Source organism: Eschscholzia californica, unplaced genomic scaffold (assembly GCF_041429995.1).
Source record: "Eschscholzia californica isolate CP2 unplaced genomic scaffold, dmEscCali1.0.p SCAF_2, whole genome shotgun sequence".
Taxonomy (NCBI): domain Eukaryota; kingdom Viridiplantae; phylum Streptophyta; class Magnoliopsida; order Ranunculales; family Papaveraceae; genus Eschscholzia; species Eschscholzia californica.
In genome coordinates, this window is record NW_028238309.1 from 55,821,066 (window position 1) to 55,834,429 (window position 13,364).

Sequence of the window (13,364 nt, forward strand, 5' to 3'; positions counted from 1 at the left end):
AAACAGATAATTTATTTTCATATGTATTCCAGCTTCCTATATATATATACTACTTTTGATAAGAAATCTTGGAAGTATGTAGCACATTAGCTGAATCATCACATGTTGTTTAGGAACACTTCAAAGAACTATACTCAATTAAGTAAAGCACGAAGGTCGAAAACAACCCAAAAGGGATAAAATGTCTACATTACAATATGAAAATTAATAATTGATAAAATAAAATAAAAGTAACAACTTTAGGACATCATCTTAGAAGGTTTGGAAGGTTTATCGTTTTGGTTCGTTTTGTCTTTCAATTTAAGAATACATAAATTAAATTTGTTTGCTAGCAAGGTTAATTTTGTCTTTTTATTATGAATCTTTTTTAACAAGGAGAAAAAAAAATGGGAGATTTTAATCAAATTTTCCGAAAATTGAACCTACCGAAATTCAAATTGAACAAAGATAAAAAGGATATCCAAATAATGTAGACTATTACATAATTGAGAACATTTCGTTAATGGTTTGTCAATAAAAAGTAAATCTTGAATCTAAGCACGTCTGTTAGGATATCCCTATATATGTGTCCCTAGACATGTGTGGACCCCTAATTGGCATTAGTACAGGTCAGTAGGTCACTTCCAATTTTTATTTTTATTTTGTTGAAAGAGGTCACTTCCAACTTATTCTAAATATTTTATTTTTAAATTGAAAGTGAGCATATATGTATATAAAAGCACGATAATATCTAAAGAGAAACTCAAAATTACAAACAAATAGAGACTTAGAGAGACAGAGAAAGAAGTTTTTAGAGAGAGAGAAGTCTTAGAGAGAGGGAGTTTTTTTGGGGAGAATAAGTAGTCATGGAGTCTGGATTACAACCAGGGCTCATGGTACTTGTTTTTATACTTCCTTGGTTATTCTTGTTAGGAGTTTTCCTAAAGAAACGTCGGAAGCTACCTTTACCACCCGGCCCAAAAGGTCTACCATTAGTCGGAAACATGTCTATGATGGACCAACTCACTCATAGAGGATTGGCTAAACTCGGTAAAGAATACGGTGGAATCGTTCACCTTCGAATTGGTATGTTACATATGATATCTGTTTCCACTCCTGAAATTGCTCGTCAAGTTCTTCAAGTTCAAGATAACATCTTTTCAGACCGGCCCGCTAATATCGCCGTTAAGTACTTAACTTATGACCGATCCGACATGGTCTTTGCCAACTACGGCCTGTTTTGGAGGCAAATGCGTAAGCTTTGTGTTATGAAGCTTTTTAGTAGAAAACGTGAAGAGTCATGGAAGTCAGTTAGGGAGGAAGTCGATGTTATGGTCCGAACAATCCTGGATCAATCCGGGTCGCCCGTTAATGTGGGTGAGTTGATTTTTCACCTCACTATGAACATAGTTTACCGAGCAGCTTTTGGGTCGGATGTTCATGTGCTAGAAGGTCGAGGAAAATTCATATCCATTATGCAGGAGTTTTCAAACTTATTTGGTGCATTTAATTTAGCTGATTTCTTCCCTCTTGTGGGTTGGGTTGACCCACAGGGTTTAAACATGAAACTAGTTAAGACGCGTGACTCACTCGATACCTTTACTGACAAAATTATCGATGAACATTTGGAGAAAAGAAAATCGAGGAAGGTCGAGGATGCAGATGTGAGTACAAATATGGTTGATGAATTACTAGCGATTTATAGTGAAAGCGCTGGGAAAGGTGTATCGGATGATTCAAAGGGTTCTATCACCCTCAGTCGTGACAATATCAAAGGCATCATCATGGTAAGCAAATGTAAAATAGCAATAATATAGTCTAATTCAATCAAGTACAACTTAGTAAGTTCTTTAATCATGAGAATTTTTGGTTTTTATCTCTTCCAATATATCTCAAAGCAAAATAGATTTTCAATTGAAAAAAAAAACACAGTTTGTCCTTCTCAAATAAAAAACCTAGATCAATATAGGTCGCGCTTTTGGGCATAAAGAATAATCTTCGTGAAATAAATTCTCTAGGGATTTCATGTTTTTTTCTTCATTTTTTTGGAGGCATATTTTTTTAGTCCAAAAATTAACTTGATCAAACATTGCCCCTAATCTTCATCTTCTTTATCACCTTCACCACCACAGTTTCGTGGCCAGCCAGCCTTCGTGGCGGAGTAGCCAGGAAATTTTGTTGTGGTTGGTCGACAAAAAAAAAAAAAATCTGTGGCCGAGCAACCACGAAACCCTCGAAGAAGGTTTCGCCAGAAGCCCTTACTCAGGTGTGGTTCTAGCAAAGACATTACTTCCCTTAGTCGGAGTTGTGACTGTGTGAGAGAGGAAGAGAGATAGAGATCAAGAGAGAAACATTGAGAGATAGAGATAAAGTGTGAGAGAACGAGAGATAAAGAGAGAGATAGAGAAAACCATAAGAGAGAGGGAGAGAAGATGAAGATAGGGGTAATGTTTGATCAAATCAATTTTTGGGTTAAAAAGAGAATGTACTCCTAAGTCAATGTTTATTGACTTCACGGAGATTTTTCTTTATTCCCCAAAACCGCGGCCTAAATATGTTAAATATGCCATGGCAATTTTGTAATCTTATATATAAATATATTTCTAGTACTACATTGATTATTTTTTTTTGTTGAAAGTGAATATATTAAATTTAAAAGTCTATTACAAGATCCAAATTAGAAAAACATACATAACCGTAAACAAAATAAAAGAACAAAATTACAGAAATGAGGTCTTGCATAATATCGCTTCGATTAGTGGAGCTTCCTTCATTCTGTAGCTTGTAGTCCTGCCAACTCCGCAAGAGGATGATATGTAATGTAGTCTTGAGAGTCCTACCAGTAGATTGAAAGATGAAACTAGTACCGAAATTCCTGTAACATGTAAGATGGGTAAAACATACACCCAAAGTTTCTGAACGAAACGAGGATGTCTGTAAGATGGAATCAAATGAAGATTCCGAGTTATCCCGCCAGTATTCTCCATATACAGAGACCATATCCGCTCAAGTTCCACAAAGTAAGATTTGATCAGATACCTAGAAAATGAGATCGCCGTTATAGCCCGAGTATAAAAACCCTGCTAATCCGACAAATGTTCGCAAATGAATTGCAAAGAGGGGCAGAAGTGAACATATTAAGGAATAAGGATAAGTAGTTAAATCTAATCGTAAATCAACCACAAAAATAATCGACATAGATTGAACTGAGAGATGAGAAACAAAAGGTGGGCTATGAAGATAGACATAACTATGTGGATTGTAGTGCCTTCCTGGGTCGAAAGGTAAGTTAATACTGATATTAAACCTTTTATAAGACAAACGATACGAACTCATGAGCCACAAGGTTAATTTATGGATTCAAATAAACATATTTTGATCCCTGGCGCTAAAAGCTATCTTGGTGCAGTCATGAATGATGGTAGATGAAGATCCGAGGTTTAAGTTGTGTTTAATAGAGATGGAAGAGATGTTGAACCTAGGGTTAGGACATCGATTAACAGAATAGGGATGAAAACAAACACCATTTGACTAGCTCTAAGCTCGACCTCTATAGATGCATGGCTTATCACTTAAGTGAAGTAGTAAATTAGCCATACAAGATGAAAATACTAAAGCTAGAAGAGAAATGAAGAATTCAGATCCCTAACACATGAAGAAACTAGGAAGATACTAAGTATTAAGGCTATTAATATGAATAAAATATAGAGAGGTTAGATGTACTCCCCTTGCATATAGAGCTTGTTGCAGTGTATACCCTATCTGATTTAGGGAACCCCGTGGTTGAAGATGATGATGAATGGAGTGATGAAAAGCTTCGGCTGATGATGCTTTATTATTGAAAGTGTTAGTAAGAGACTAGTTTATCAAGTAATCCTTCTTGCCAAAAGGTTTTCTTATTTGGTGGATCCAAGTTTGATTTAGTCAAGCTTAGGATGTTGTGTTTGTTATGAAGAGATTATTGTTGAAGAAGGATAAATTGCTTTAGATGTGATCTTCAACACATATTCGGTTGCTGATTCGATTTGCCGAAAGAAAGATAATGAAATTGATGGTAATAGACTTCTAGGGTTCTTGGGACAATTGTAGCCTTTTCTGAGAGATTAGATATTTGATTTGAACTATTATGAGGTTATTGGAGTTAGTATAGTGAGAATAAGTGATTGCATGTGTGATTTGTTGGTTAGAAATGGTGGATTTAGAGGGGGTTTCAAGCAGTTTAGGGTTTCGATATTGGGGGACTCTCTCTCTCCTAAATTCAAATCTCACTTCAAACACCTATTACTACATTGATTAGGGAAAGGAATATATATCTTGACATAAGTGATATAGTCAAAGATATCTCTAGTGATCTAATGTCAATTACATTTTTCACTGTCGTATTTCCTATCGTTTTTCACCGCTGCCTAAAACATTTATATTGTTTTAACATTGGGTTGGTGGATAGGTGAGTGCGTGGATCACCTTCTTGTTCAGTCCGCACTTCCCCTGTGAATTGTGTTTTACTATAATTAGGGGTGAACATCGGTTGGATAACCGACTTTTTTGGTCAATCCAAAGTCCAAACCGAAGGGTTCGGTTTTTTCAAATCTAAATCCGAACCAATCCGTTCATGGTTTGGTTCGGTTACCAATCCAAACTATGCATGAACGGTTTGGATCGGTTGGATAACCGAACCACCTGTGATATTTTACCATATATAAAATTTCGCAGTTTCGACTTAAAAACGTGGAACTAACTTAACTATTGAATTAAGCTACAACTCTACACGCCATTTACTTCTGTTACACATGCATTAAGCTACGATATTAACGAACATGGAACTAATTTAACTATTAAATCTCAACCGTTCATCATTCCTATCATTTATATTTATATATATAATATATAAAAAATAGCAATAAATGGTTTGGTTCGGTTTGTTCGGTTATCCGTCAACCAAATCCATAAACCGATCCAAACCACTCGGTTTTGCCATTTTAACATCCGAATAACCCCCTAAGTTTGGATAAATGTGGAGATGATTTTCTTTTATTCTTTTTTATGCATTGACTAGAAAGTCAAATTTAAAATTATCAATTCTATCTTTTTGTCTTTTTACCGTTTTATTTCTTCTTTAGTCTCTTATCTTTCTCCCTTTCTAACTTTTCATCTTTATCTTCTTCCATTTCCATCTCTACAAAAGAGGCTCCATTAATGGATGTCATCAAAAATTGAAATTTAAAGATTAACTCCGAAAAACAACAAGCAAAGAAGAGAGACAAATATAAGATTGTGAAACCCCAACTCAGACAAAATATAGAAAGATTGAAAAAAGAAAAACAAATATATGATTAATAAGAAATTCAGAACTAACTAGGGTATAACCACACGAACAGTTGTATCAATCAAATTTGACGAAATTTTAACTCAGTGCTTCTATAGGTGTCCCATAGTATTGCACTATGCGCTCTCCTCAAACATGTCACCTGACTTTCCATATTTATTATTACTATAGTCTTGATACTCTAACTTTTCGGTGTTCAACTTAATGTTTATTTTCTTTTGTTCAGTTTTTCTTAAATTAGTTATTTTATTGAGAGAGGGGGAAATTTAAATTTTCTGTTTTAATCCTTACAATTTCTTTTGTTTATTTTTTCTTAAATTAGTTATTTTATTTCTAAGAAGGACGCGATTATTTTTTTTAAATAGATTATTTTATTTCTAAGAAGAACTATATTTTGAATTTTGTGAAGGGCTTCTAGACAATATCATTTATTAAAAAGGATGTTTGTCACAGTCAGTGTTTTTCCCTTCTGTTTTATGATATAGATTATATACCAAATAACTCAAAACTATCATTAGATGATAATTAGATCTTCTATTTTTTACCAAAATGGACAAAGTTTCCTTTTGGATATACCAGATTTGGTCTATGTATTTAAACAAAACTGTGATTGAACTTTAATGGAAACATTAAGAGAGAAAGAGAAAAGGAAAGAAAATAAAAGAGACGGAGTTTAACAATAAAAATTTGTGAAGACCATTGATGGAGATTTTAAAGGAGATAAAGAGAGAAAGACTTATAATTTACAAGATATATTACGAAATACAATACAAAAAAAAGAATTGTGTTTTTTTTCCCTTTTGAAGGTGTTTAATGGAATAAATGAGGATGATGTAGATGAAGATAAAGAGTTGAAAATAAAAAGCAAAAAATAAAAAGGACAAAAATGAAAATAGAAGAAGAAAAGGACAAAATAGTATTATTGGAAATTTTTTGTCTGACGAATGAGTTAATACATAGAAAAACACAAAAGTGTTATAAATCTTTGATTTATGGTGGATGACCACCACCCTTTGTAACTCCCGTCACCATAAGTTCTCCACCACTATTTGTATTCAAACACAATTATTGTGTGACTATTGGTTATGTAACTCATCTAGCTAAATGTCTATATAAAGAGGTTTCTTGCTAATGAAGAAGATGGATCAAACCAATGTATCATAGTACTCAATATACCAATGTACCAAAGTAGAGAAATTCTCTACAAACATATGAATATAAATCTACTTCTTCTTGTCTCCAATCTCTTGGTTAATATATTTCCATTGTCTTTCTTCTTCCCTCCTTTATTTTTCACAACACGTTATCAGCACGAATTGCTCTATGATCAAAGGGAAGAATAAATTTTCCACTTATTGATCAAGATACAAACAAATGAAACATGGGTAAGTTTGGTCAATTGTAATTGGAAAGTTAAAAGGTATATAAGCTCTCTTTGTTAAATTTCCAAACTTCTTATTCTTATTTATATCTAACCATTGATTTTGTGATTGTTGAGGCATAGTGAATCATATCAAAAGAATATTAAAATTAAGTAGATGATAATGATGAAAAAGTTGGTATTGCAAACTAATATGAATAGCAATACAATTTATTCAATGGTAAGGTCAAGGTAAGTTATGCCTAAAATAAATAATTGATATTACTTTCATAACTAATGTTTAATTTTGTATGAATATATCATGAGTGCATATTTTGATCTATTAATGAAGATTTTTCCAAAGAGGAAATTTAACCATCAAAATTTGGTTAAGATCAAATTGAAACATCTATTTGTATATGAGATTACCAAACCTGAAGTTTGGTGTATATACTTCTTCAAATGTAGACAATTTTAAAATAATTGCTAGAGTAAGAAAAAAAATCTCAAATGATGAAAAGATATTTCCCTTATGAGTTGGTAAATTGTCAAAAAAAACAAAAAGGTTAAACCCTTGAGAAATCAAATTTGTCTGTGTATTCCTGAAGAATGACAAATGTTAATTTTCCAGTATTGAAATTATTTTCCATTGATTATTAAAGGATTATAATTAAACGGTGGTAAGAAAAATCCTACACCGAGTTCATATTGGAGATAGAGTGACAAAATTGAGAATCTCATTTTACTATACCAAAATATAATTTGATTAACTTTGACAAATTTCTTCATCATGGAAGACAACCAAATTTTGTGAAATTCTTTTAAAGAGAATACGATATCAAAGTTTTGGTTGCACTTGCATTGCAAGTGGTGATAATATTTTGTTTGCATCTTTGTACATTAGGACGCTAGGATATCCGCTTTCCAATTACACTTGAAGTTGTATACCCAAAGAAAAAATGATGATGAATTTTAATAAAAGAAAAAAAAAATCACATGGAGATGATATATCTCGCATGCAATCAATCACACCTGAAGTTGTGATATTTGAACAAATTGCTCACACCTGAAGTTATGATTAGATAACAATTTTGGTCCTGCAGACCATATGATATGAAAATAGAAATCAAAATTTGCCTGAACCAATTGATTTTTTTTTTCTTGTCACATCCTTGAAGTATGTGCGCCCAATTAAACGAAAATCTATCGACATTAGGAGGAGAAAATTGTATACTCAATGTCGTAAAATACTTGAAAAGTATCAAGTTTCTCTCATTTGGAATTAATATAAGGAGAATTTGCTTCCTCGAAATATTGATATTTTCCAAAGCGTAATATGCTCATATATGAAAAAAGGTCAAGGAAAATGATCAGGGTTGATCAAAGTGACATATACTACCGGACACTAAAGGAACAATTTTATATAGGAATTCTCCTGAAGAGTCTATCAAATTAGAAACAAATGTGGTTCATGTTCCTAAATATAAATCACCCGAAGATGATATGTCTCAAAAGAGACAATGACCCTTAACGAGTGACACATACCTAAGCCAGAAAACTCATTGAAATATATGCACTTTGTCAAAATTTGAGAAATTAAGTAAATGATTTTAAACTATGTATTTCTGAAAATAATAGCTAATGGGAGCATATTGATCCTAAATTACTTAAAGTAGAGAAGAACAATAATGTCCATTGAAATATATGGAGTTGCACTATATGCCGTGGAAATTGTTATACCAATACTATTAGAGGCGAATTGCTAAATACCTAAATGTCATGAAAAGACTGATATCAACTATTTCCTTTCTCCAAAGTTATAAATGACTAATGGAATTAATTATAATGAACAGGATGTGATGTTCGGAGGGACAGAAACAGTAGCATCTGCAATAGAATGGGCCATAGCTGAATTAATGCACAGCCCAGAAGATCTGAAAAAAGTGCAAGATGAACTCAAACAGGTAGTGGGCTTGAATAGTAGAGTCCAAGAGAGTGATATGGAAAAGCTCACATTCCTTAAATGTGCTATCAAGGAAACACTTAGACTTCACCCACCAGTTCCACTTCTCCTCCATGAAAATTCTCAAGAAACCGAAATTTCCGGGTACACCATACCCGCCCGATCCAGGGTCATGATCAACATTTATGCTATCGGTCGAGATAAAGACAGTTGGGTTGACGCAGATGCATTTAAACCATCAAGGTTCCTTAATGAAGGAGCAGCTGATTTTAAAGGAGGTAACTTTGAGTTCTTACCATTCGGGTCGGGTAGGCGATCTTGCCCTGGCATGCAACTTGGTTTATATGGTTTAGAATTAGCCGTGGCACATCTCCTTCATTGCTTCTCATGGGAATTACCTAATGGAATGAAACCTAGTGACTTAAAGATGAATGATATGTTTGGACTCGCTGCACCAAGAGAGGTTCGACTTATTGCAGTTCCAAGTCCACGTTTGACTTGTCCATTGTCCTAAACCTAAAACACAATAGAATTGTTGTTTATCGTGATTTCATCCGGTTCCGATTTGCAAAATTGGAGACGTTGGGGCCTTAAATGAGATTTTTAAGCTCAATTTCTGAAATACAAACATCAAGTGAGCTTAAATGTACCACTAGTGTCTCTGTCTCCCAATCTGGCGATTAAAACTATTCTATTTTGAGATGGTACTTATCAATTTCGTCTTTCTTATTTGTGGGTGTGACGTTTTTATGTATGTGCGTATTTTACTATTAATTAAGGAATAACAATTTAATATTTCATTTGGTTTCCTACATTTTTTTTTGTTGAAAATTTGGTTTCCTACATAGTTTTATTAATAGTGGTGTTTAGGCAGACCAACAATTAAGATTAGGGGTATTTAGCGATACCTCATCATTCCTAATGTCCAATTAGGGATACTCCCTTTTTTAATTGGATATTAGGGAAACCCCCTATTTTGTACTTAAAAGTACAAAAATCCCATTTTTTTTATTGTTTCTTTTTTTTCCTCGATCTCTAATACCTCTTCGATGATATGCTTATCAACGTATTTTCGTTTCTCATAATATTTTTTCTCTTATCCATTTTTTTTAATTTACCAACAACATTTGTCGAAAATTTAAAATTGATAAATCACAACGACCGACATATTGTATTTTCTTTTCTTCCCTTTCATGTCACTTTGACCGACATATAGTATATTCAATTTTCATTTGTATTTTTTGAATGTATACGAGTTATAATTAATAGAAAGAACAATAGATATCAAGAGGTTTTCTTCAAATGGGTTACATACATCAATTTTAACATAAAATAAAAAACGAATGGGAAGTTAAAAATTTTCTTAGAGATTACGATTTTTATTTCTAATTGTTGTGATTTATCAATTTTAAATTTTCGATAAATGTTGTTGATAAATTAAAAAAAATAGATAAGAGAAAGAAAACTATGAAAAACAAACATACGTTGATAAATATAACATCGAAGAGGTATAAAAGATCGAAGAAAAAAAGAAACAATGAGATTAGAGGTATTTTCGTACTTAATTTGAAGTACAAAAAATGGGGTTTCCTTAATATTAAATTAAAAAAAAAAAAGAGTATCCCTAATTTTTTTTTTTTCGAAACCAAGCGAAACAAATTTCATTCATAAGCGATTAAATCGCATTGTTACATGGATGATCATAATTATTTCTCTCCTCTGAAAACTTCATGAGAGTTACATACCTTTAAATGCAAAGTGCCTCATGAAAAGAAAGAAATGGGACTAGACACCGACTCGATAAAATGACCCTAAAGGTCAAAAGATAAAAGGATCTTAAAGATCACGGATGAAAGGACCCTAAAGGTCCACAAAATACGAATAATAAAGAAAATTCTAATTTACATTCATCTCAACTGCCATTGTTGTAGTAGATTATGTTAATGTAAACAAAATAGTTAGGTGAGGGTGTCTTTTACACATTGTGTTCTGTTAGGGACTTTCTCGTATGTCTTGTACTTGTTTTGGACTCATGTGTAATTCCTCTGTTCTTCTTCTATTTAAATAGAACCGTTGCCCTAATTTGGGGCATCTTGGTTTTCAGCATTAACATGGTATCAGAGCCATCTTCCTAAATCCTTTTTGGGTCTTGTGTTTTTCATCTCGTCTTCTTCTTCATTTTTCTTTGCCTCAATGGCTGACACTCCCATTCAAGCTTCTTCTCCTATTGCTCCTTCTTCATCACCTTTTTCAAATGTTTCTACTCTTCCCACCCTCACCAATATCTCCAATTTTGTTTCCATTCGTTTAGACAACACAAATTACCTTCTCTGGAAGAGTCAGCTCCTTCCAATCTTGCATTCTCAAGACCTTTACAAATTTGTTAATGGCACCTATCCTCCTCCACCTGAGTTCCTTCCTTCATCATCTGAATCAGGTACCTCTGTTTCTCTTCCTAATCCAGATTATACTTACTGGTACAGAGTTGATCAAATGCTCCTCTCTTGGCTTAATGCCACTCTCACTGAACCCATACTCACTCAAGTCCTTGGGTTAACCTCCTCTCGTGCTGTATGGGATTCATTAGAACGTTCCTTTTCTTCATTCAACTCTGCTCGTCTCATGAATCTAAAACTCCAACTTCAAACATCTAAGAAAGGCTCTCTCTCTGTTTCTGAATTTCTTCTTCGTCTGAAAGGAATCACAGACTCTCTTGCTGCTATAGGTCATCCAGTTAATGATGAGGAGCTAGTGCTAATAGTTCTTTATGGCCTTGGCCCTGAATATGAAGGCTTTGTCACCTCCATTACCACAAGATTAATACCTCCAACATTCTCTGAACTTCATTCTCAACTCCTAACTCATGAATTTCGTCTTCAACTTCTTCAATCCAATGTCTCCCAACCAACTGTTCTCTACTCTCACTCTCCTCCTCCTCCTTCTTCTTCTCCTTCTTCTTCACCTTCATTCACAAACACTTATCGAGGTCGTGGTCGAGGAGGCTACACTAAAAGTAACCGTGGTCGAGGAGGCTACTCTGGTCGTGGTGGAGGAGGCTACTCCTCTTCTGTTCTTGGTCGACCACCAGATCGTCCTCCTCTGGTTTGTCAATATTGTGGTCGTGTTGGTCATTCAGCACACCAATGTTATCATCTGACTCGTCAAAATGATCTTTCCTCATCTTTTGCTGCTCTTGGGATCGACTCTCTCTCTCCTGATCCTCATTGGTATGTGGATTCAGGTGCTACATCTCACATAGCATCTGATACAGCTTCTCTCTCGTCTAGATCTGATATTCATCCTCCTAAAAATGTTTTTGTTGGTAATGGTATAGCTGCTTCTGTCTCTGGTGTTGGTAATTATCATCTCACTCCTTCTTTTACTCTTAAAAATGTCCTAATTGTTCCTTCTTTCAAAAAGAATCTAATATCTATTTCTCGTCTCCTACGTGATTTCAACTGTGAAGTTGTGTTTAATCGTCGTGGTTTCAATGTCCATGATCTTCTCACAAGGAAGACTCTGCTCGCAGGCACGATTGAAGACGGATTATTTCGTCTTTCCTCAGCCCCTGTTTCACCTCTCTCTCTTTTTGTTCAAACCATGTCTGCTAGCTCTAAAGCTTCTCCTGATGTCTGGCATCATCGATTAGCTCATCTTCATCAGAAAAGTTTGAATTACCTAATTAGCAATGATGTAATACTTGTAATTTCATCTAAGATTAACAAATCGATTTGTATTGGATGTATTTCAGGAAAGCATCATGCTCTTCCTTTTAATTCTGTTTCTCACTCTTCTGCTCACCCTAATGAAATTATTCACAGTGATGTTTGGGGGCCATCACCAGTTTCTTCATCTTCTGGATTTCGATTTATGCTGCTCTTAATAGATGACTATACGAGATTCACTTGGGTTTACTTTATGAAACACAAATCTGAAGTTTCAACACATTTTAAAAACTTCAAAATCTTTGTCGAAAATCAATTCTCAAAACCTATAAAAGTTCTTCAATCAGATGGTGGGGGTGAATACATAAGCAAAGAATTTTCAAATTTTCTTATTCAAAATGGTATTCATCACAGGAGATCTTGCCCTCACACCCCACAACAAAATGGGGTTGCTGAGCGCAAAATCAGGCACATTGTTGAAACTTCTCTCTGCCTTCTCCATCAATCTTCTCTTCCCAAAACTTTCTGGCCAGCAGCCTTTCAGACTTCTGTGTTTACAATCAATAGACTCCCTTCATCGGTCCTACACTACAAATCCCCTTATGAAGTCCTATTCAATACAAAACCGGATTACTCAATTTTTCGGATATTTGGTTGCAGATGCTACCCTCTCTTGAGCCCTTATCGTTCCTCTAAACTTGACAACAAAACTCTTCCATGTATCTTCTTAGGATACAGCCCTAATAATAAAGGTTATCTCTGTCTTGATGAAAACTCATCTCGAATTTACATTTCTAGAAATGTAATTTTTGATGAAACCCTCTTTCCCTGTTCTTCCTCTTCTCACAGTTCATCTTCTTCTTCACCCAATTCAATTTTTCCGCCCAAATCTTCTAATCCCCTAATTTTAAATTGGACCGTTGATTCCACTCCACCATCTTCTAATCTGAACCGTCCACCTCAATCGTTATCCACCAACGGTTCTGTCTCTATGACCTCTCCTCGTATTCCACCTGGTTTTGAGAATGTGGTCCCTTCTGGACCACATGGTACGAGACCACCTCTCTCTCC

At 34.4% G+C, this 13,364-nt stretch overlaps 1 protein-coding gene across 1 annotated transcript; it reads left to right on the forward strand.

The window, feature by feature from the left end:
* Positions 1 to 737: 737 nt before the first annotated feature.
* On the forward strand, positions 738 to 9,428 carry LOC147559249 (cytochrome P450 84A1-like). The gene is made up of 2 exons (XM_086661110.1): positions 738 to 1,766; positions 8,519 to 9,428. The coding sequence occupies exons 1-2, from the start codon at positions 846 to 848 to the stop codon at positions 9,140 to 9,142; spliced, it is 1,545 nt and encodes a 514-aa protein (XP_086517236.1). The 5' UTR covers positions 738 to 845; the 3' UTR covers positions 9,143 to 9,428.
* Positions 9,429 to 13,364: the final 3,936 nt, after the last annotated feature.

Bases quoted from the DNA above. Each gene is read 5' to 3' on its own strand.
- LOC147559249 (XM_086661110.1), top strand. From the start codon at position 846: ATGGAGTCTGGATTACAACCAGGGCTCATGGTACTTGTTTTTATACTT. The intron at 1,767-8,518 runs GTAAGCAAATGT...TATAATGAACAG, and splicing joins ATATCAAAGGCATCATCATG to GATGTGATGTTCGGAGGGAC.